The sequence below is a fragment of the Paramisgurnus dabryanus genome, chromosome 6, assembly GCF_030506205.2.
Source record: "Paramisgurnus dabryanus chromosome 6, PD_genome_1.1, whole genome shotgun sequence".
NCBI classification, from domain to species: Eukaryota; Metazoa; Chordata; class Actinopteri; order Cypriniformes; family Cobitidae; genus Paramisgurnus; species Paramisgurnus dabryanus.
In genome coordinates, this window is record NC_133342.1 from 32,475,627 (window position 1) to 32,501,733 (window position 26,107).

Genomic DNA, 26,107 nt, shown 5'->3' on the forward strand with positions numbered 1-26,107 from the left:
TACAAACTTAACTTTCCACAGTCAATAATTCAGCTCAAAGTACACATCCCTGGTCCCTCAAGCTGCTCAAACATATTATCTTACTCGTAGACCACTACAGACTGCAAAAAAAAATCGCTTAGGAAGTAATTTGTTTTCTTTCAGCACCCACGCAGACTGAACTCCGCAACGTGAATAATGGATGGCAGATGCATGTTAGTATTCATGTGACCCCAGACGAGACCCATTTTGAATATCAGTATGTTTCGTGTTTACACGCTTTGCCCGGCACAAAAGACGGCTTTGGACCCAGCAGTCTGCAGACTCATCTCGGCCTTTGTGACGTGGCGACCCGGCTTTTGTGTAGTCCTGACAGGTGGGGTAGAGACCCTCTGTCCCTCGATCCGGAGGTTCAGATCGGCGAAAGGGGTTCATCCCCCATCTGCTGCTGTGAAAGTGGGGCACGCGACCCTGGCAACAGCCCCCGCTGCCGAAGCCCCCTGCAGCGGAGAATAAGAGGCCCAACATGTGCCATGCACACAATAGGGGACGTCTGCACGTCTGTCACCCGTACAAAAACAGACCGGAGGCCCCACCAAACATTTCTTTTAAGTGTTCACTTCATGAAATGCAGAGTGTGTCTGTCTGTACACCTGTCGCTGCAATGTCTTGGTTACATCTCAAAGGAATGCTATTTCATGGTGTCTTTATGTACTTATGTGTTCGTGCAAGCGTTTAAATGTAGCCAGAGGGCTCAGCACATTTCTAAAAGCACAAATGCACTGAACACCTGATACGGCTCTGACCGGTAACAGATCTTTTGCCCTTTCATTAGGGGCTGAACCTGATTTTACACATTTAACAAGCTGCCGTGCATTGATGTTTCTAAAGACAGTTGTTTTTCCTTCAGGGCATTTCTTTACTGTTCGAAAAAATGGAGTATGAAGTTAAAACAACTTGGTTTTGCAAGTCAATTCAACCTACTATTTTAAGTTTTGACTTGTGATAAGTTAACATAACTAATAAAAACAAGTTGAAATTGTTTATTAAGTTAAAGTAACATAAATGAAAGTGTAATTTCAAATTGATTAAAAACTGCAATGTCTCATGAGGTTTTATGCCTGCTGGGCATTACTGTTTATTTTAAATAGACTATCTTTGCTTTTTGCTAAGATCAAGTTAGATTTTACAAAAAATGAATGCAGAAATGCAGGTAAGTCCAGGTATTTCCAAAACATTTGACTGAAACTGTAATGGTGTTTTATTAAAAATGTGTTTTATTTTCAACACGTCCTATTTCTTAATCTGTCCTGTATTTCCCTTCCACTTAAAGACCTTTAGAAATGAATGACTACAACCTAGTTGTGATAAATATCAGTAGACGTGGCAAGTCGTGGTTTGACCTGATATTTTTACTTTGTTCACAAATTCAAAGAGTTGAGGTGTTGACATTTTCTTTATTAGGCAACACAGTGTTTGGGCTGTGAAACATAAGACCAACAATAAAGAAGGTGCTCCTGTTTATTACAAGAAATGCTATTGGGATTCTCACCAGAAGTCTTAAGTGAGGTTGGTGTAAAATTGTGTAAGAATATACCTTTAACACTTCATCTTCACACCGGGGGCGTCATCAGATGTCACGCATATTAATGAAAGTACTGACTGTATATTTCCATGTCTGTTGCCTTTCTCCCAGGTTTCAGATTTTGTCACCTAGTGTCATTTTAGCTCACGCTTAAAAAAAAAATACTGTTAAATGCATAAACTCCCACTCATATACACAGGAAGGATTTCCTTTACTAGCAGAGCAACATGGCTGCCTGCCCTTCTTGTGTTGTGTATAGACATGTTTCACAGAGGAAAAACCAGTTAGATTATCTCTTGGGAAAGGCCAGTCAATCCACATTCAATCCCACTCATTCGTACTCGTACCTGAATCCCACACCAGACATGATTTATGATGACAGCGGCAAAGTGACATCTCTTTCAGATCAAGTGCAAACTAAAGCTCTCTTTGGGACAAATTGAATCTACTTTGGCTGCAGAGTCTGTAGAGAGTCTGACTGTCAGGCCATCAGTGTGTGTGAGGTTAGGATCTTCAGTCTGAAGGAGCTGACCTTTAACATTTCACCCCGATACCCTGGCAGCTGCCTGTGAAGCTCGTTCAGAATTACCTCCATCTGTCATTCACTGACCTCCTGGATGTGTGGGGGGAGGACGACTGTGTTGTCTTTATTGCATTAAACTGAAAGAGAAGAATGCCATTCTCTTTCTTACTGAGGGCACTTATATTATAAGTAGATAGTTAGATAGAGAGAGAGAGAGAGAGACAGACAGACAGACAGACAGAGAGAGAGAGAGAGAGAGAGAGAGACAGACAGACAGACAGACAGAGAGAGAGAGAGAGAGAGAGAGAGAGGAACAGACAGACAGACAAACACCCTGACCAACAGAAAGATAGACAGACTGGCAGATAGGCAGGCATGCAGGCAGATAGACAGATAAACAGACAGATAGACCGGCAGACAGACCAACACTCAGACAGACAGAAAGATAGACAGACGGACAGACACCCCAACCGTCAGACAGACACCCCGACCAACAGACAGGCAGTGAGACAGACAAACAGACAGATAGACCGGCAGCTAGGTAGACAGAAAGACAGATCTATAGAAAGACAGGCAGATAGTTAGATAGAAAGACAGACAGACAGGTGACACACACACAGACTGGCAGATAGACAGTCAGGCAGGTTGATAGACAGACAAAAAGATAGATAGATAGATAGATAGATAGATAGATAGATAGATAGATAGATAGATAGATAGATAGATAGATAGATAGATAGATAGATAGATAGATAGATAGATAGATAGACAGACAGACAGACAGACAGACAGACAGACAGACAGACAGACAGACAGATATATAAAAAGATAGACAGACCGGCAGATATATAGAAAGACAGGCATAGTTAGACAGACAGACAGACAAAACACAGACAGATAGACAGACAAACAGACCAACACACAGACAGAAAGATAGACAGACAGACTGACACCCCAACCAACAGACAGACAGACAGACAGACAGACACAGACAGAAAGATCCCCGACCAACAGACAGATATATAGACACACAGACTGGCAGACAGGCAGAAAGATAGATAGACAGACAACTTGACCAACAGACAGATAGACAGACTGTCAGACAGACACCCCAACCAACAGACACCCAAACAGGACAAGACGAGACAAGACAGATAGATAGATAGACAGACACACACCGTGACCAACGGACAGACTGGCCGACAGACACCCCAATCTACAGACATCCCAACAGGACAAGACAAGACAGACAGACAGATAGACAGACAGACACCCGACCAACAGACAGATAGACAGACTGGCAGACAGACACCCCAACAGGACAAGACGAGACAAGATAAGACAGGACAAGACAAGACAAGACAAGACAAGACAGACAGATAGATAGACAGACACCCCGACCAACAGACAGACAAACAGATAGACAAACTGGCAGACAGACACCCCAACCAACAGACACCCCAACAGGACAAAACGAGACTAGACGAGACAAGACAAGACAGGACAGGACAGGACAGGACAAGACAAGACAAGACAAGACCAGTCTGCCAGTCTGTCTGTCCTGACACCCCAACAGGACAAGACGAGACGAGACAAGACGAGACGAGACTAGACTAAACAAGACAGGACAGGACAGGACGGGACAAGACAAGGCAAGACAGATAGACTGGCAGACAGACATCCCAACAGGACAAGACAAGACAAGACAGACAGATAGATAGACACCCCGAACAACAGACAGATAGACAGACTGGCAGACAGACACCCCAACCAAAAGACACCCCAACAGGACAAGACGAGACAAGACAAGACAGATAGAGAGACAGATAGATAGATAAACAGACACCCCGACCAACAGACAGACAGACAGACTGGCAGACGGACACCCCAACCAACAGACACCCCAACAGGACAAGACAAGACAGACAGACAGATAGACAGACAAACAGACCAACACACAGACAGACAGACAGACAGACACAGACAGAAAGATCCCCGACCAACAGACAGATATATAGACAGACAGACTGGCAGACAGGCAGAAAGATAGATAGACAGACAACTTGACAAACAGACACCCCAACAGGACAAGACAAGACAAGACAAGACAAGACAAGACAGACAGACAGACAGATAGATAGACAAACACCCCGACAAACAGACAGACAGACAGACAGACAGACAGACAGACAGACAGACACCCCAACCAACAGACAAACACCCCAACAGGATGAGACGAGACAAGACAGATAGATAGACAGACACCCTGACCAACAGACAGACTGGCAGACAGACACCCCAACCAACAGACATCCCAACAGGACAAGACAAGACAGACAGATAGATAGATAGATAGATAGATAGATAGACAGACAGACAAACACCCCGACAAACAGACAGACAAACAGACAGACACTGTAGATCAAACTGTAGGTCAAACCACGATCTTCACGTCTGCTGATATTTATCACAACAAGGTTGTGGTATTTAATTTTAAAGGTCTATAAGTGGGATGTCTGTCAGATGTATGTCTACATATAAGTAGACAGATAGATAGACAGACAAACAAACATCCTGAGTGACAGACAGAAAGATAGACAGAAATGTCACGGTAGATGACAGACATGGTAGATACCACACATAACATTTTTAGGGGTTTGTTTATATCTGCCCTACACATGACCTCTTTAACACATGCAAGTCAGGGTATTCTCATGCAAATTATAAAGTGAAAAGTGAATCTAGTTTTCTAGCCAAGCTGTTACCCAAGAGATCCAGAGAGCAATGCATATTATCCTAATTTCCTCATCTCAGACCTCCCTCTAACATTACATGAAGTAATTTATGCACAAAACAAAGTAACAAACAGAAACTTAGTTCATCAGAGCCCTGCTAAACAAACACTTGACTGACAAGCTCCTATCTGAGCCCCCAATAATCCCTAATGGCAGCTGTAAGCATATAGTAATCTTGCACCACAGGAAACAAATGATGCTGGTTTTCCTCTGAGAAGCACTACATCATCACGGAAATTAGGAAAGGAAGGAAAAGCAATTTTTAGCCAAGCTGATGCATAATGTCAAAAAGTTGAAATTATTGAAAGGAGGTCTATGCTAACTATTAATTTTTTCCACCACATTCAATTCACCCTTAACCTTCCAATGCCTTTGCTTTTGTTAACTATAATCAGTGCATTCAATCTTAATGTTTCTTTTTAAAAAGTGTATAAGTATTTTAGCATAAATAAGGGGCTTTAGGAAAAAATAAAATAATACAGAGACACAGCATTGGCACATTAATACAGAACATGCTGTGCCAATTGCACATCGACACTCATTTACGGCACCATTAACAAAATCAGAAACATGACTGTAGCTAATTGTCATCATCAAAGAACACACAGTAACAACAATCGACAAGTGACTATGCCCAAGGCTGTCTGCGTTGTGCCCACTTGAAAACCGGAAATGACTGTTTAAGGTGCGGAGAAATCTCTCAAAGCTCAGAGATCAGTGGGTGGTTGTGAAACGCCAGGAGAACACAGCCATGACGCACAGATGGCTGCTGTCACAGGCAGGATCAGTGAGAGGAAACCCCGCTCTAGGATCAATGTCTGCCATGTGTGGGTGGTGAGGAGCTCGCCGTTGCCTTGGAAACAAAGAGGAACGGATTGCCACAGAGTTCCTGTCTTGTTCACGCGTGCAGTGTGTATATAAGCCTCATCTATCACTGTATGTGGATGCACAATAAATAGTGTCTTTATCATTACTGTACTCAGAAGGAGCGTCTGTTTGTTTGCTGTGTCCGTTTGTTGCATCACACAACATGCTGCTGTTTAAGTAATAATTTACGCTTTTCATGTGTGCGGTTAATAGAAGGTGTGGTACAAGTAATTTGGCTTTGAGCGTAGATATTTTACAGGCCAGCCGAGGGTCTATTATTACAACAAAGAAACGTAAAATATGTATCTATCAAAATTATAGGTGCTATTCAAGAGGGTTTAATTTACACATATTTGCTCTCATCAAGTACACTATCAGAAAAAAGGGTCAAAAATGGTCCCAAGCTGTCACTGGGGTCTGTACACTTTAAAAATGTCCTATATTTAGGTACAGATATGTATACATTTGGTACCAATATGTTCCTCTGAGGTGAATTATAATGAATATGAATTCTTTAGGTGTCAAGGTATACTTTTTGAAATGGTATCATGACCCCAAGGACAGCTTTTTTCTGGCAGTGCAGTTTGTATATTTTTTGTAAACTGTAAGACGCATATCTGCACAGACAAGCTGTGACACTTATAATCTGTTTGACTTGTTGATCAGATTAATGCATTGCGTTACTGTGTACTTTTCCATTTTATTATGGTAACAGTGTAACATTGACATTAGCTACTTAATGATTATTTGCTGAATAAGTCAAACGTGGAAATGTCAAATGTGTTATTCTGTGAGTTACATATGACTTAAAAAATATTTTTTAAACTATTTTGTGTTTTGATTTCTCTGCAACTGGACTTATTCTAGGACTTTGATAAAAATGTGTTTTTGATTTCACTCTTCCCACTTTATAACCACACTTGACCACACACTTCTCTTGTACTGCCTAAAATATCATGTGGTCGCGGCTGACGTTGCAAATAAGAGCAAACAAGGTGTGAGCATAAAGTGAAGTATATATGTGTATAAACATGCTCTGATCTTGGTGCGTCATGTGCCTGTTTTGCATGTGCTAACAAAACTGTTACATTTCTCAATAGATGTACACTGCACTTGTAAGCACCGATCATGATTCGAGTATTAAATGTTAAAGACGTATGTACTTTTATGTAGAGCAAGAGAAAAACAAGCATACCACAACTGACACATTTTAGTTTGCTGCTTCTGTGAAATTAAACGACATGAACAAACAGATAAAATATGTAGATGAAGAAATACTTTAAAATGCAAAATCCTGTGTTCAACTTGGCCTTGCGTCAAAAAGGGACCAATACAGCTCATTGGGTTGTGATTTAAAGGGGACATTTAACATATTAAGACTTTTTAAAGATGTAAAATAAATCTTAGGTGTCCCCAGAGTACGCATGTGAAGTTCCAACTCAAAATACCCCACAGATAATTTATTATAACATGTAAAAATGTGCCGTTTTTAGGTGTGTCCTTTTAAATGCAAATGAGCTGCACTAAATGGCAGTGCCTTGGTTGGATAGTGCAGATTAAGGGGCGGTATTATCCCCTTCTGACATCACAAGGGGAGACAAATTTCAATTACCTATTTTTTTCACATGCTTGCAAAGAATGGTTTACCAAAACTTAGTTTACTGGGTTGATCTTTTTTCACATATTCTAGGTTGATAAAAACACTGGGGACCCAATTATAGCACTTAAACATTGAAAAGTAAGGTTTTCATGATATGTACCCTTTAACCTATGCTGGGATTCAACCCAAAATTGTGTTTAGCTATCATACTTGCAGAGACATTTTCCTCCACTTTATTACTTTAACCTATTTTTTACCCCAAGTAATCTCCCAAAATTCTTTATTTTCACATATGTTTATCAGGACAAGATGCATGCTGAATAAATGTTTTAGTTTACTTTGGTCTTAAGTTAACACTGGTGCAGTACCTTTTTAAACGTCCGTAATACTGTATGTACAATTTAGGTATAGAAATGTATACATTTGGTACCAATATGTACCCTTGAAACTAAGGGCACCACCCAAGTGGCAACTAGGGACCATTTTAGGTGACAGTGTAAAGCATTGCATTAGTAGTGCAAAGGTCATAGGATCAATACCAGGCAACACACAGTGATCCAATGTATGGCTTGTAATGCACTTTATATCTCACTTTGGCTAAAAATGCCTTCCAAATTCATTAAAGAAAATATCTAGGCCAAAAATTGTTTTTCACCTGACCCCAGCTGTTGTTTTACTCTAAAGTGAAAGAATGATGCAGATTAGCAAAACCACAAAAACAGACCCAGGCCGCAGCGCAAACAACTGCTTGCTAAACATGTGCCACTGTCGCTTTGATAATTACTAGTCACCAGCCACAACATCGTAAACAGGCTACTATCCATGTACATCACACATAAAGACAAATACAACCAGGGGTACTTTAGTACAAATAGCATTATGAATCAACTTTACTGGCACAACCTGATGCCTAGCTCTACCCTGAATAGACATTCCTGTATTGAGTAAAAAGAAGCTGTGTTTTATTCTTTTGTGTGTTTTATTTTGTGCGTGGTTTGATACATTGGATGGTTTGGCATCTCATGGGTGCCTTTCAAAGCAGTTTGAATATGGCACTGGGGTGTTATTACAGCGTGAGTCAAGTATGGCACTCAGCACTATACCATAGAGAAGTGCGTCACACGAAAGTAACGTGGTTGATGACGATAAGTGGCATTCAATTGTCCTAAGTTCTGCTTTTCTGACTGTACCCGGTGCCTTCCTATGGTCACCCACTAGTTTGTCACCGAAAGATGTGATGTAAACGCCCTATGCATAGCGTATGCGTCAAACATGCCTGTATTGCTACATTCGACTGTTGCAATTGTATGAAATTTCATATTTCCAGGCAGTCTCATATTCAAATGACAATCTCGTGTTCCTGTTGCTCGGTGCATTGCAATAGCAATGCAAAAGACTGTGCAATCGATCCCAGGGAACACATAAAATGCATAAATGTAAAATAGGTTCACTGAAAATGCAGCATGAAGTTAAAACAACTTGGTTATGCATGTCAGCTCAAGTTTTGACAAGTTGAAATTGTCTAACTTCATTTGTTAAGTTAAAGTAACTTAAAAATATACACTCCCCTAAAGGATTATTAGGAACACTGTTCAATTTCTCATTAATGCAATTACCTAATCAACCAATCACATTGCAGTTGCTTCAATGCACTTAGGGGTGTGGTGCTGGTCAAGACAATCTCCTGAACTCCAAACCGAATGTCAGAATGGGAAAGAAAGGGGCTTTAGGCAATTTTGAGCGTGGCATGGTTGTTGGTGCCAGACGGGCTGGTCTGAGTATTTCACAATCTGCTCAGTTACTGGGATTTTCACGCACAACCATTTCTAGGGTTTACAAAGAATGGTGTGAAAGGGAAAAACATCCAATATGCGGCAGTCCTGTGGGCGAAAATGCCTTGTTGATGCTAGAGGTCAGAGGAGAATGGGCCTACTCATTCAAGCTGATAGAAGAGCAACTTTGACTAAAATTACCACTCGTTACAACCGAGGTATGCAGCAAAGCATTTGTGAAGCCATAACACGCACAACCTTGAGGCGGATGGGCTACAACAGCAGAAGACCCCACAGAAGGGTACCACTCATCTCCACTACAAATATTTAAAAAAGGCTACAATTTGCACGAGCTCACCAAAATTGGACAGTTGAAGACTGATGAGTCTCGATTTCTGTTGAGACATTTAGATGGTAGAGTCAGAATTTGGCGTAAACAGAATGAGAACATGGATCCATCATGCCTTGTTACCACTGTGCAGGCTGGTGGTGGTGTAATTGTGTGGGGGATGTTTTCTTGGCACACTTTAGGCCCCTTAGTGCCAATTGGGCATCGTTGAAATGCCACGGCCTACCTTAGCATTGTTTCTGACCATGTCCATCCCTTTATGACCACCATGTATGCATCCTCTGATGGCTACTTCCAGCAGGATAATGCACCATGTCACAAAGCTCGAATCATTTCAAATTGGTTTCTTGTACATGACAATGAGTTCACTGTACTAAAATGGCCCCCACAGTCACCAGATCTCAAACCATTAAAGCATCTTTGGGATGTGGTGGAACGGGAGCTTCGTGCCCTGGATGTGCATCCCACAAATCTCCATCAATGCAAGATGCTATCCTATCAATATGGGCCAACATTTCTAAAGAATGCTTTCAGCACCTTGCCACGTAGAATTAAGGCAGTTCTGTAGGCGAAAGGGGGTCAAACACAGTATTAGTATGGTGTTCCTAATAATCCTTTAGGTGAGTGTATATTGATTTGATTTGACATCATTGATTAGATATATTAGTTACTTAATAAGCATTGATTTGTGTTTTAAGGCAACCAGAGAAAACCAGAGGCGTCCAAGGAGCCATAACATCATGTCTGATGATCTAAAAGATATTCAACTGAGCTAAGATATAACCAGGGGAGTATTTACTGTCTACAAGGCTTATTTTGTGATAGAGTCGAAAAATACAAAATACACAATATTGGTGCATTAGATATTAAATTCCTACCTCTGAATACTTCTGGCATTTATCTATGAGTAGCCTATGTAGCTGTTGAGACTCACTGCAGAGATTCAACACAGTGAAAGGTGCTGGAACGATGAGCAACAGGCAATTGATTTTACTGTCAAGCCCAGGAAGAAATTCCCGCAGCGAGAGCAACCATCAGGCATTACCAGCCTGCGGTACTCGGAAAAGGCCTTACTGGCAGTCCAGGACAGGTAGGGTTACACAGTTGGATACGGGATCTGGACTGGAAGCGCACATGATGCAGGCTCGCTGCCAAGGGTGACTAAACGAACTAGAGAGCCAACGGGATCTCCAGTCTCCATAGTGATCTTAAGCAATACCATTTTATTCAGATGGAGTAACAGCCCTATCATTAGCGATGTGGCTTGTTTATGTAAATGTTACAGGTTCAAATGCAGGATTCAATCGGAGAGTTGCCGAGATCTCCTCCTACCCGTCACCGCCGTCCCTGAGAAAGATGCACTAAAGCGTATATATTGTTCCAGTGGGACTGTCCCTGCAATAATTGTGTGCGTCACTTTGGTCAAAATGCATCTGTTTTGTGACAAAAACAAGAGAGAAAAGAACAAAGGGCTGTTTTTGCTGCATACTTAAACTGTGCCTTGGTAAAAAAAATCTTTTCTTGTAGCCTATAAGGGTGAAGAAGAAAATCCTGTTAGTACTTTCATGTGCATTCCAGTTGTAACCGTCAAAAAAGCGGTTTAACGTGACAATCTGCATTTTTATATCACGGCTCTTAAATGTGTGATACTTGAACGGTGACTAAAATCACATTGTATGCATACCAGGCATGACAATACAGTTGTAAACAACTTAGGTTACTTGTCAAACACCTTCAGGTATTTGTCCAAGACTATCAAACTGTAAATGTAAATAAAATCTTACTCCTCTAAGGCAAAAAGATATAGCTACCTGTATTCTTCTTCTCTCTGAACAGAATGTGCCCGTACAAACCCACGGCAAAATGCAAACTGACTCCAAATCTGCTCTCCTGGCATAGCTCGTGAATGTGTTGGAGATGTGGGCCATTGGAATGCACCCAACCAGACATTAGGGTGATCAATCTGTGACCACTGCAGGTGGACTGCAGCACCGTCTCATTACAGACTATGGCATCTGTGTCTGTCCAGTTCAATAAAGTGTATTATCATCAAGATAGTACTTATTATTATTGATCTCCAATCTGTTTTATAGAAAACTGGTATGGTATGGTATGGTATGGCATTGCATCAGCATTGCAAAGCTCATACCAATACACACATTGCACTAAAATGTGTAAGTCACTTTGGATAAAAGCACCTGCCAGATATATAAAAACAATACCTTATGCATACAGTAGATTCAGTCCATCAACAAAAACATAATATTTATAAGGCCTGTGGTGCAAGAAATGCGCACATACATAACACGTACGTAAGCCGTGCTAAACAAAGGCTATATGTACGCACGACCCATATATATCATGCATCCTGTGGAAAGTGTCTGAACGTACACACCTGTGTTCATGGCACACAATGTTTGTTTACTGCTTGTTTGATATCAAAACTGTGTACTGTTGTTTCCTTGCGTTGGATTGTTTCTATGCAGCATGGGCTTTTCTGACTTGTCAGCTTCCTGTTGACTTTTGTGGTTGACATACACACTGCGAGGTGAGATCATCATCATTCAAGGCATTCGAAAATAGCTCAACTGTTTTTCCAACCACTTTCTTTTCCACCGAGCGGGGTCACGTGGTTTGAACTTGTTGCAGACAGAATGCATCGTTGCCGGTGACAACTAGTTCCAAGTTTTGACTACTAGTGTTGTCGAGGTTATTAAAAAGTGAATTTGTTTTGGCTTTGTGTAGCACAGCGTCATGCTAAACCACACGTGTTGTGGCCAAAAAGATCAGAGGGTTTAATATAGAGGTCTTATATTGATGAAATACTAAAGTGTTTAGCCAAAAATAAAAATGTAGTCATCATTTAGTCACCATCCAACCTGTAAAAATGTATTTGATCTGCTGAACATAAATGAAGATATTTTGTTAGCAAGATCTGTGGCGCCATTTACTTCCATTGTATTATTTTTCATAACTGTGGAAGTCAATGGTGCTCCAGATCGGTTTGGTTACACACATTGCTCAAAATATCTTCCTTTGTATTTAGCAGAACAAAGACGTTTATATGGGTTTGGAACAACTTAAGGAGAAGTAAATGACAAAATTTTCATTTTTTGGTGAACTATACCTTTAACCTTTAACCTCTTAAAGGAAAACACCACCGTTTTTCAATATTTTACTATGTTCTTACCTCAACTTAGACGAATTATTACATACCTATCGTTTTTCAATGGAAGCACTTTAAATCTTTGTACAGCGCGTCATGAATATGTTAGCATTTAGCCTAGCCCCATTCATTCCTTAGGATCCAAACAGAGATTAATTTAGAAGCCACCAAACACTCCCAGATAGCATGCAACCATTGAAAATGTAAAAAATCGTTGATTTGTCAATGTTAATACCATTGAATCAATATCACGTTTGCACCCTCCATTAATATTGAAAAAATATCGAAATTTCAACAAATCACCATTATCGTGATCAGTGTTTGCTTTAGTTGGGCCCGTGACTCTTGTGTTGTAATGGTAAGTTTTCTTTGGCTGCTGTAGCAGTGTATTAAAATACATCTGCTATTGGAAGGAAAACAAAGATCTAATGTTATCAAGTAGTTTATCCTGTAGATATATCTAAATAATATTAATGAAATACTGTTGAAGTTGTGCAAGAAATGGATGTTACAGTACTAGTTGGAAGCAGTGTCAGGTCTGTTATTTTGAGGATTACAAAAACACATTTAAAAAGTTAAACTTAATGAATTTGTCTCTGACATCATGAATTGGTCTAGGAATCTTATCAATGGTGACAATCAACAAAAGAAAGCTTCATGCTGCAATGCATGCTGGGTAACATCGTAGTACTAAACTAATTTATAACTCAGTTGATCGTTTTATCTGAATTTGTTTGATGATTGTCACCATTGTTGAGATTTGTAGGATGAGTAATGATGTCTGAATGTGTCAGCATTTATTCTGTTTGTCTTGTCACAAACCAAAACAATTATAATTGTCAAAAATGGATCAACATAATCATGTAAAGCAGCTTAATTTTATTTAATCTTGATATCTTTACAAAAAAGCAATCAGTTTCAACTTAACTTTGAAACACATCTTTCTTTTCCAATGCACATGAGTTTCTACACAAACACATACAAACACTAAAAAAAGAATTTTTACTAAGTGAATGACAAGAGTCAAGGACCCAACTAAAGCAAACACTGATCACAATAGTGGTGGTTTGTTGAAATTTCAATATTTTTTTCAATATTAATGGAGGGTGCAAACCTGATATTGATTAAATGCAGTTAACATTGACAAATCAACTGTTTTTAACATTGTTTCAATGGTTTGCATGCTATCTGGGACTTCCATGTTTTCCATATTTAAAGACTGTTACATGAGTAGTCACACAAGTAAGTATGGTGGCACAAAATAAAACTTTTGTTTGGAGCCATAGGAATGAATGAGGCTAAGCTAAATGCTAACACATTCAAGAAGCGCTGTACAAAGACTAAAATTGCGTGCATTGAAAAAAGAAAGGTATGTATTAATACACCGAAGTTGAGGTAAGAACATTGTAAAATATTGAAAAACGGTGGTGTATTCCTTTAAGAGCCAAGCTTTGGTTTGGCTTGCACTTTAGATTTCTTCCAGCTATTTGGGATTAGGAAGAACCAATAAATATAATAACCAAATATATTTTTTTGAACATAAAGCAGTGTTTGTGTACAACAGGTTCCAGTTACACAGTATCAAGTATTATGGTGCAAACAACAAAAAATGTGATGTCTACGACGTATGTGGACACACCAGGTGCCTCATTTATAAAGCAAAAATCCACGGCAAATTCCATATATATAAAAACTGTCTTTGACGTAGAAAAGTGCTTAGTGCCACGTCAGGGTCTGAGCAGACGTACGCACTTTAGCTTGTCTGATTGCTGCAAGTTTTTGGAAATATAAGCCATTATTGATGCTCGAAATTAGGTTTAAACATTGAGAAGCGCTCTTTTATATGTCTATGACATTAATTAGGCATCGTTTAAAGGCGGAGATCTGAAACTGCTCGACTGAGGTTAAAATGCCCAGTAACAAGACCATCATATACAAAAGACATTAATTTATTTTTACTTATTCTCCCATACGACATCAATACTTTTAAATCTGTGATAGCAAAAAATACGGGGTCCGAAAGTCTTTCGTTTAAAAATTCTCAAAACCCTCCAGATTTTCTGTGTGTCTGGACTCGGCTTTACCTGCTGTATGGTTACAGGAACACATTCTGATGATTCAGACAATGCAAATTATGCAGTAGGACTTCAAAGAGCGTTACAAACAAAAACTGTGAACAAATGCAACTCACCACATCACCAAAACTACAGTGATGAACAGATACAAAGGTGCATACCCAGAGAATTTCCTAGCCTTTGAAAAGCATCACGGGGCACATGACTCGGGCTATAGATGACAGATCAAAATCTGAAGCGATACATTAGAAAGATATGCTTTCCTGGCACAGACATTTATACTAATGTTTTGTGTACCACTGTATGTGGTTGGCATGTGTGGGGTTAGGGTTATGATGTCACTTTAACTATTGGTTTATACTATTTTTTTCAGATTTTTGAACAATTGACGTCTGACGTTAGGGTTAAGGGCTCTTTATAGTTGTGCGTAGGTCTTTTTTTTGATGAGAAGAGTTCTGGTGGACTGATCACAGCGCTTGCGGTCCGCATAGAACTGACGCGCTGTTAAAAATGTTGTGAGGTGCACGTCAGGCTACGCAGAGCTTTGGATAACCTACGGCGTAGCTACAGCGTAGGGCTTACGCACGACTATAAATCTGGCTTTAGAGTTGGGTTTGGGTTAGGATGTCGTTTTATGTAACAGAAAGTCGTTCTAACCCCAAACCCAAGCGACAATGGTAAGAAAATAGGAAAGACAATTGAAGAACCAATACGTGAAACTGACATGGAAAAGAAAGTCTTGGTATGGACATGAAAAAATGCTGACACGGATAAATGAGCAAAATATTCGGTGACTATAACACGGAAATTCGTGAGATCAGGCTGGTCTCTTTCACCACAAAGTACCAATTGCAGGTAAAGGTGGTTCACGATGCTATAAAGGTACCTTTTTGGATGAAGAACCTTTAGCATCTAAAGAATCTTTCTGTTTTTCAGGGTTTTGTAGTGAATAAAGGGTCTTTAGATTATAAAAGGGTAAAGAAATTATTCTTAGAGGAATATTTGACTAAATGGTTCTTTGAAGAACCAAAATTGGTTCTTCTTTGCATCACTGTGAACCTTTTAAGCACCTTTTTTAAGAGTGTGTGAGCAACAGAAGGTTTCTGTTGAAATTAAATGTACAACGGGGCTGTTGAATGCCTTAAGGTACATTCACATTATAGCAGTAGCAGAGCGACGCGATCTCATTGTTTTCAATGGAAGCTCGGCGGCTTCCGGCGACACGAGTGACAGTGGCTGTTGACGGCTGGATGGGCGTGTCCAGTCGCGCGACAAAGTTCAGAAATGTTAAACTTTATGCAAATTATGAGCGACATTCGGGAGCGACTACCAATGAGAACGAAGCAGAAGAGTTCACGTCATCCGTCTCTCTTCAGTTACTGGAGTGGACTTTACTCATTTGTTTATGACAACCAGAAATAGAAACGCCTCTTTTGAAAGAGACGAGCGACACACAGCGACAAAGTCACTTATAATGTGAATGTACCTTTAGTCTGATTGGTTGAGAAATGTTCCACTGTTATGCATTATTTTTTGATGAATGCACACCTGACCTGTTAAATACCTTAAAAGAATATTCAATTTTCTTAAAAAAAATCCAGATAATTTACTCACCACCATGTCATCCAAAATGTTGATGTCTTTCTTTGTTCAGTCGAGAAGAAATTATGTTTTTTGAGGAAAACATTGCAGGATTTTTATGGACTTTAATAGACACCAACAATTAACACTTAACTCAACACGTAACAGTTTTTTTCAACGGAGTTTCAAAGGACTATAAACGATCCAAAACGAGGCATAAGGGTCTTATCTAGCCAAACGATTGTCATTTTTGACAATAAAAATAACAAATATACACTTTTAAACCACAACTTCTCGTTTAGATCCGGTCCAGAATGACCTAACGTAAATGCGTAGTGACGTAGGGAGGTCACGTGTTACATATATAAAACGCACATTTGCAGACCATTGTAAACAATAAACTGACACAAAGACATTAATTAGTATCAGTTGACATACAACAACGTAGGAACGGTCCTCTTCCAACACACTTGTAAACACTGGGCGGAGTTTCGCATTCGTCCTCTGTGACCTCTTGACGTCATGACGTATTGCGTGGGGTCACGTTGGCGCATCACGACCGGATCTAGACAAAAAGTTGTGGTTAAAAGTGTATATTTGTTATTTTTATTGTCAAAAATGACAATCGTTTTGCTAGATAAGACCCTTATGCCTCGTTTGGGATCGTTTATAGTCCTTTGAAACTACGTTGAAAAAAAACTGTTACGTGTTGATTTAAGTGTTAAGTGTTGGTGTCCATTAAAGTCCATTAAAATGAGAAAAATCCTGCAATATTTTCCTCAAAAAACATAATTTCTTCTCGACTTAACAAAGAAAGACATCAACATTTTGGATGACATGTGGTGAGTAAATTATCTGGATTTTTATTCAAAAAAAAATGAATATTCCTTTAAGATAACCACCACCAGAGCAATGTCTAACCATGGTATAAGTGAAATAATTGAAACCGGTCCTTGAAATTATTTATAAATAATGGCCATCCGCTTTGCAATTGCAGCATTACTACCTAGGATGTGCATTATTTCCGAATAATTCAACGGCCTGTCATCAATTATCATTCCTTACTTGTAGAAGCATACAGCCTGATAAAGAACCAGGGACCTAAGAGCGTAAATCAAATCCACACTGTAAAAAATGCAGCATTTTTGTCAAATCAACATTTTTATGCTACTTTAATGTAAAATAGTGTTGAATTGACTTACAAAACTAAGTTGTTTTAACTTCATGCTGCATTATTTTTTTTAAATTTTACAGTGCATGTCCTTTGCATTGATATTTGTTTCTGTATAACAGCTGACTTACAGGAACAACACGGAAGGAATCCAAACAATTTACCACCAACAGCACATTTCTTTCCGTAATTCCCCTGCATTTCTCTGTATGTTTTCATCAAATAGACCTATGCAAAAACCATCTGATTGAGAAACGATAAGAAATGTCACACCTACAGCTGGAATGCACTCACTCGTGTTAATGTCATTCCAGACATCACTAACCAAAAGCAACTTATGTGTGTGACTGTAACTGTCAAACCGGTTGCATCACACCCTTAGCAAGAGCGAAATTCTCAAATGAAGACTGGATTTTGTTCATGAGCTAATCCAAATAACTGACCCACAAACTATCTGCTGATGTTGTGTGTTACATTCCTGACTTGTTTGACAGGTATTTTAAGGTTTTAAACTTGATGGGAAACACTGGTGAGGTGAATGAGGTGGGTTGGGCCAATACAATAAAAACAGGTGACACGGGTTACCAAAATACCTTCAGTTTAAGTGTGTGGGAAAGAAGGATGATGGGAGGGAATTTGCGAGTGATGTGGTATACGGATGTGTACTGTTTGTTGACTGTTGGGAGTATACGTTTGTGTGAAAGCAAAAAGAGAAAAAACACTTCCCCCATATGGCTTGTTTGGTTTTTTATTTGAGAGATGTGGGCTGGTACTTTCAACACAATCCCATGGGAATTTGTATTTTACTCGTAATTTATGCGGTAACTATTTGTACACTGTAAAAACTTATATATAATAAACATATATTTTTATGTTACAAATTAATTAAAAAATTTAATTAAATTAAATTAAAAATTAACTTGTTTTTCTAAGTTATGTCAACTTATCACAAATCAAAACTTTTTGTAATACTTAAAGACTTCAAAGGAATGTATACGAATTAGCCAACTGGTAAAATATGTAAAGATTCCCGTGAGCTGTCAATTTTGGCTATTTGGTCACGTAAAAGTGTTACACTCCTGAATTTTACTTTGTTCCACACCACATAAATCTCACCATTATAAGGGAATGAGCTGTGTACAGAACAATTCAAAGGTATGATAGATTAACCTAGAAAGCTAGATAATCCATAAATATTAATATAATGACATCAGCTGCTTTATAATGACTCACTTCTAAGACTAAGATGGATGATGTGAACACTAAAATAAAGCAGCTATAGGCCTGTGTTCTTTAAACAGGTGTGGCGTGAGAATCATTCACCTGTCACTGTAAGAGAGACTCAAACCATGTGAGTCAGTAAATATAAATGCAAGAACAGAAACCAGACCACAAAGAACAACTGCACATTTTGGATCTCATATACTCTAAAAAATGCTGGGTTATTTTAACCCATTGTTGGGTCAAATATAAAAAAAATTGGGTTAACTGTAACCCAGCCGCAGGGCTTGTCTCGTTTTGACCCAATGCTGGGTTGAAAGGGACACTCCACTTTTTTTGAAAATATACTTATTTTCCAGCTCCCCTAGAGTTAAACATTTGGTTTCTACCGTTTTGGAATCCATTCAGCTGATCTCCAGGTCTGGCGGTTCCACTTTTAGCATAGCTTAGCACAATCCATTGAATCTGATTAGACCATTAGCATTGCGCTAAAAAAACTTGACTGTTCTGTAGTTAGATAGTGCACGAAGATCGACAGAAAATGTAAAAGTTGTGATTTTCTAGGCAGATATGGCTAGCAACTATACTCTCATTTTGGCGCATTATATTACGCAGTGCCCGAAAATAGTCCCCTGCTATTGAAAGTTACCAAGGGGACTATTTTTGGGCAGTGCATAATATCTTTCCATCAGTCTTAGTACACGATGTAACTACAGAAGAGTCAAGTTTTAACTAGGAAAAATATGAAAACTTTTTGGTTATTTTTTAGCGTGATGCTAATGGTCTAATCAGATTCTATGGATTATGCTAAGCTATGCTAAAAGTGGTACCGCCAGACCCGGAGATCGGCTGAATGGATTTGGTAAAATTGTAAAAATCAAATGTTTACCTACACAGTAGAGGAGACAACATCTAGATGTCAGACAGTGGACATTGTTGACTTCTACACTTTTCCATCATCACAGTCTTGTGTGTTATTTTTAGTACAGTGTGTTTCAGCTATAAGAGCAGTTTAGAGTTCTTAGGCCACCTTGAAACCAAACCCAGTACTTATAATAAGACTGAAACAAAAAAATGCACCAAAAAGAATGAGGAAAGCCGACAGAAAATGTGACGTCAAAAGGAGATTATTGCAGATTATTTGGGGCAGAAGGCCAGCTCTTCAGTTAAGTTAAAGCAAATGAAATGTTGCTTTTTTTAGCGCAGATCAAAGGTCTGTAGTTCAGTCACTCTTATCCAACAGCTTTGGCCTAAATTACATTTTTGGACAGATTGGCCGAAATTGAGCCTAGTCTACTTCGATAAGATTATGTAACCGACTTTCAAAGCACTAGAAGATTGTGTTGATTCTCAATCCGCAATGATTATCCATTGGACTGGGCTGGTCAGTGTAAAGTTGTAATGAAAACATTCATTAGTTACAAAAGCAAAAGGGGTGATGTAAGAAGTGGCCTACAAAGTGCAAAGGCCTAGTGTGTTTTTTTTAGACACCAAGTGTTTGCTAAGGTGTTATGGCAACTATCAGTGAAATCTCTGAAGCTTATGACAGCCCTGGGTATATTAGCTCTCACTGGACAAGCACAGATGTTGTTTTGCAGTTTTGGAGAACTGGAGCAGAACTGCAGAAGCATTAACGGCTCGGGGGACAGATGTTGAAAGTTTGCAAATATTGGTAAAAACAGTGAGACTAGCAGGTGTGCTTCTCGACATAAATGAAGACTTGGAGAATGGTAAAGTGGGCGACTAAACTGTACCAAAACAGCTTAGACAAACAAGGGTACTGCTGTACTGCATACAATATAACAACTACTTTTTTACAGTTATTGAAATCTTAAATAATTTAAATATTTCAGCCATATAAAACATTATTTAAAGACTTAAGATATTCAATATGGTCTTTGGACAATATGGGTTTTTTTTGGACCATCACTGGGGCAGTACCCTTTAAAGGGGACATTTCACAAGACTTTTTTAAGATGTTAAACAAGTCTTTGGTGTCCTCAAAGTATGTATGTGAAATTTAAACTCAAAATACCATATAGATAATTTATTATAGCATGTTAAAATGGCCTATTTGTAGATGTGAGCAAAAATGTGTCATTTTGGGTGTGATCTCTGCACTGAATGGCAGTGCTGTGGTTGGATAGTGCAGATTAAGGGGCGACATTATCCCCTTCTGACATCACAAGGGGAACCAGAATTCAATGACCTATTTTTTCACATGCTTGCAGAGAATGGTTTCCCAAAACTAAGTTACTGGGTTGATCTTTATCACATTTTCTAGGTTGATAGAAGCACTGGGGACCCAATTATAGCACTTAAACATGGAAAAAGTCAGATTTTCATGATATGTCCCCTTTAAAAAGATCCTAATATGTACCATTTAGGTACAGATATGTATATATTTGATACCAGTATGTACTGTACCTCTGAGGTACTAGTATGAACTGAAAGCCGGGTACCGCCCCAGTGACAGCTGGTACATATTTTGACCAAATATTTTGTTTTATTTTTATTTTTGACAGTGTACCATGAGGTCCAAAAACCTCTATATTGTCCAAAGGCCATATTGAAAATCTTAAGTCTTGAAATAAAGTCTTAAAATTCTTAAAATTTCTAAACAAAGAAAGGTTATAAAATGTTTGAAGTATTTAAGATTCTGCACTATTTCAAGGATGGTAAAAAAATGTAGAGTATGCAAATTTGTGACATTGGCAATGTTATCTCCTTTTACTAAAGTTCAGATTCAATTCCTTACCTTCACTAAAGCTCACATAAACATTGTTAAATCATGTTGGAATAACACAACTTGTGGAGAACACCACAGCATATATAGGCCTCTAAAATGTATTAAAACTATTTACAGTATACAAAAAGCTTTTCATTTGTTATATTGCTGAATATTTAATGAAAATTGTGCAATACTAATATCTGTATTAGTGAAATCTGATATTAGTGCTATACTGTACGTCTCATAGACTTAACAGACAATTGCGAATGTTCTTTTCCAATTTAAACTCAATTTCAGTTTTGCCTGTTCCCAGTTTCCCTACAATTACAGGGCAACATCATAAAACGCTTCCTCCGCAGCCTAAAATAGTGTAGCCTAACTGAAAATAGTCATGACAAACACTTAACACACACACAGATGCTACAAATAGATGTCAATGACAGAGCAGGACATCATGGGTATGTCCGAGGTGGACCCTTCAACACAGTGATGACAGCAGTCATAACCTCCGACACATTTGCACACATATATGTGATTGAGTTACACTGTTTCTGCAATGTAACTCTTCATACCTTGTGGAATATGACTTTTTGGTATGGCATGACATGATGTCACTTACATCCATATGTGAATTATATGTCTCTTGCTAAATAAACAGGAGTTCTTTTATATTGTGTCATATCATCTAATCATGCTGACAGCACCACATCAAATGATGGAATGGTATGTGGGATGAAACAAATATTGAGTGGATTATTAATGTCATCATGTGTTGATCATAACACCCTCAGAAAATTCCCTGTCATTTGACCCATTTTTAATGAAAGTGTCAGTTGACTGTCAAATGACTGCTTTCCTAAGAATAAGCATTATTGGTTATGTATGAGGAAGTTTTTACATGGAGGAAGTTGAATAACAAAATTCCCTATGTCACTTGAGCACTTTCCATTCGTTGAAACTGACCTTTTCATTCCTTTTAATGAAATTTACCACCAGAAATTCCCTTATCTCAATTATTTTCCCACTACATATTATTCAGAATATATTAATGTCAGGTGGCTTAATGCAAAGTGCATGGAATGAACACATGTATTAACTTCATCATTAGCACTATCTATAGCTCACTGTTTTACTTTCATTTACAAAAAAAATCTAAATATGTATTTCCAAATATATATAAGCTTGCTGCCAACAAATTCACTCTTTAAAATGTTTCTGAGCTCATATATTTCACCAATGGCTATTGATTTTTAATTGACAATTTTCATTCCACCACAAACATCAAAATTATTAATTTTTTCTCATTGTTAATTTTAAAATCGCCCATCTATAACTACTAGCCTATAAAAATTATACATGATGATGATAAAATGTAATTGTTGCAGACTCCAGTTTCCATCCATTACAGTTGGATGTTGCCTCTTTTCTTTTTGTGCACTATGCAACATTGACATCTAGCGGCTAAAAGAGAAACAACACTAAATGTGTACGCGGTTGCTAGACAACGCACACACAACATTACTCTTCCGTAAACACAATGCAGTGCGTTGTGGAGAAAACTATATTTTCCTGTACATCAGAAGATGATGTAGAAGGACTTAAAAGTCTTTTGGAAAGTAAAAGAGAGGAAAATATACCATCGAGAAATATTTTGTGGGAGAAAGATGAGGTTGGCAGAAGCGCGCTCTTCACCGCGTGCATGTTAGGACGAAGCAGCATACTGCGCGAGCTTGTGAAGAACGGCGCTGACGTCAATGAGCTCACCGCGCGCGGTAAGTGAGCACACTGATCAACTTTGGTCAGACATTTGCCACTTCATTGCAAATTTCATATATGATGATTTTGAGCTTTACTTTAAAGATGTTTTATTTGGATTTATTGAAAAGCAATATGAAGATGTTTCCTTTTTTTCATATTTAAGTGCAATAATTGGGTCCCCAGTGCTTGTAACAACCTAGAAAATGTGAACAAGAACGAACCCAGTAACTTAGTTTTGGTAAACCATTCTCTGCATGTGAAATAAAAATTTCTGCATTGAAATTTGGCTCCCCTTGTGATGTCAGAAGGGGATAATACCGACCCTTAATCTGCACTATCCAACCACGACACTGCCATTAAGTGCATTGATTAGCTCATTTACATTTAAAAGGACACACCCACATTTTTGCTCACACCTACAAAGTGGCAATTTTAATATAATAAATTATCTATATGATATTTTGAGCTAGAACTTCACATACATACTCTGGGGGACACCAAATATTTATTTTACATCTTAAAAATGTCTTGTGAAATATCTCCTTTAATTTATTTTGCTTGCAAAGTAGGCTATTTCATACACAAATGCAAAACTATGAAAATGACCCCCATTTTTCCCATTAGGATGTTTTAATTTACATTAAATTAGTTATCTACCTCCAATAACAAAAAGGCCATAAAAAACTTTAAATGTATGCTCATTTTTTGTGTTTTTATATAACATTAAATGTGGTTAAAATATTCTAATGCAATTCCCCATTGGTCAGTTTGGTGTAAGGTTTTATTCAACCCAAAAATAAATATTGTCATCTCTTTCCTTTGGGAAACCATTTTGGGAAACCATATACTTTCATTGTATTCATGGGTCTGTGGACAAGTTATAGTAAAGAATTTTCCCTAATATGCTCCATTGGTAGGGTACTCACCTTTGCATTGCTCGGCAATGTGGGGTCAGTTGGACGCGTTGAAAACTCTGGTTGAGCTCAGTGCTGATTTACAAGCTACCAATTTTCAAGGAGAGAGTGCAGTTGATGTGGCCCGGCGCTATGGCAAACTGGACTGTGTAGAATACCTTGCATTGGCTGGTGAGAAATTAAAAACATTTCACCTTATTGTAAATTACTGTCAATAATGCATGTGATTTTTCTCAACAGAGGCTAAACAAAATTTGCAATTATTAATAATCAAAGTCAGAGAAACTATATCTGATCCAGAAAAAGTTCAAGGAAAGCTAAACAAGGAGGACAAGGTAATACATGATTAATTGTACTTCATCACTATTATTAATTGTTTCAGATTGTTCAAACATTTAGAAGGCCAAAGTATAATCATTAAATGTTGGTATTTAGAACATATGTGTAAACACCTGCTCAACAAAATCAGACTGGATTCAAAACGCTAAAAATGCAACTATACAAGATTTCATCGAACAGAAGAATCACCTTGAAAGCGTAGTTGAACCTATTCTACTCAAGCTTAACACAAAGTGTGAGTATTATTAAGTTGCACAAAAGCAACTTTTTCATAGACAGTCGAAAATGTATTTACACATTCAAAATACCTCCAAATGCTTTTTATTTGCATTTCTCATTACTATGGTGTTTTTATTCCTATTCCTGAACCTCCCACAGCTGAAACCCCAACGAAGACAAGAAGACATTAGAGCTACTGTACAATTACAAACAAACACTTCCACAAAAGTGCATTCTGTTCTCTGCTTTGTCCTGATGTACATCATAAACATTTTATATGTTATATAAATTAAGTCATGACTTACAATTACAAATACTGAAAACCTGGGCCTTTTCAAAAATGAATAAATAAACCCTTAGATGAACATTGGTGTAATGACTCATGACCTTAAATTGCATCAGCCGATAGATATTTTGAAGAAAACTATTTATGTTATTATGCACTTTCAAAATAATACTTCCTCAATTTACTCATAATATTCTCCTCCTCATACCATCCCAGATGTATTTGACTTCCAGCTAAAGAAAGTCAATCATCTATAATCCACAAGGGCATGAGGATGAATAAATTATTAGAGATTTTTTTTATTTGGGTGTACTATTACTTTAAAGGTGTAATTCAACCTTAAACAAAACCCACAAGTTGTTTCAAACCTATATACATTTCTTTGTTCTGCTAAACACAAAAGCAGAAAGCAGAGGCACCATTGACTTCCATAGTAGGGAAAAATATTATAGAAGTCAATGGTGCTCTGAAACGGTTTGGTTACAAACGTTGCTCAAATCTCGTCCTTTGTGTTCAGCAGGACAAAGATATTTTTACAGGTTTGAAACAACTTGAGGATGAGTAAATAATAAGAATTTTCGGTCACACTTTATTTTACCGCATTACTGTTACAGTGTAATTATAAATTTAAGTACTAAGTAATAATCATTAGGGTTTGGTTTAAGGTTAGTTGCATGTAATTATGCATAATTAACTGTTATTACTATAATAATTACATGTAGCATGTGTAACAAAGACACCGTAAAATAAATTATTACCGAATTTTCTTATTTGGTGAACTGTCCCTTTAAGAGAAGCTATGAGTTTGTGATGCTCGTTATTAAACGCTAGATGGAGCCAATGGGTCTCATGTTCTCGGTTCAGATCGCTAAAAATTTAGTTTTTAAATATTGAAAAAAAAAACTTTGTTCATGCTATGTAATTTTAAAAAAAAGTAAATAGATAAATTACACATACAAAAACGTCATGACGAGCAAGCCGTTAAAAAGCAATTGTTTCGTGTCCTCATCTGTCTAGCATTGAATCAAAGCTGTGACTCAATTTGACTCAAATTTAATGCTTTGCACAACCGCATGACTCACTATTGAACTTTTTAGCAGAGCGGTTATTGAAGAGTAAATTCAAGTAAAATTTAGTGAAGCAGTTTAAATTTTAAAGAGCGTATATATTCAGGTG

The 26,107-nt window shown here is 38.1% G+C and overlaps 1 protein-coding gene across 1 annotated transcript; it reads left to right on the plus strand.

Moving 5' to 3' along the window:
* Positions 1-22,952: 22,952 nt before the first annotated feature.
* Positions 22,953-24,968, plus strand: ankrd45 (ankyrin repeat domain 45). Its single transcript, XM_065275538.1, has 5 exons — positions 22,953-23,187; positions 24,091-24,258; positions 24,328-24,422; positions 24,523-24,661; positions 24,805-24,968. The coding sequence occupies exons 1-5, from the start codon at positions 22,953-22,955 to the stop codon at positions 24,834-24,836; spliced, it is 669 nt and encodes a 222-aa protein (XP_065131610.1). The 3' UTR covers positions 24,837-24,968.
* The last annotated feature ends 1,139 nt before the right edge of the window (positions 24,969-26,107 follow it).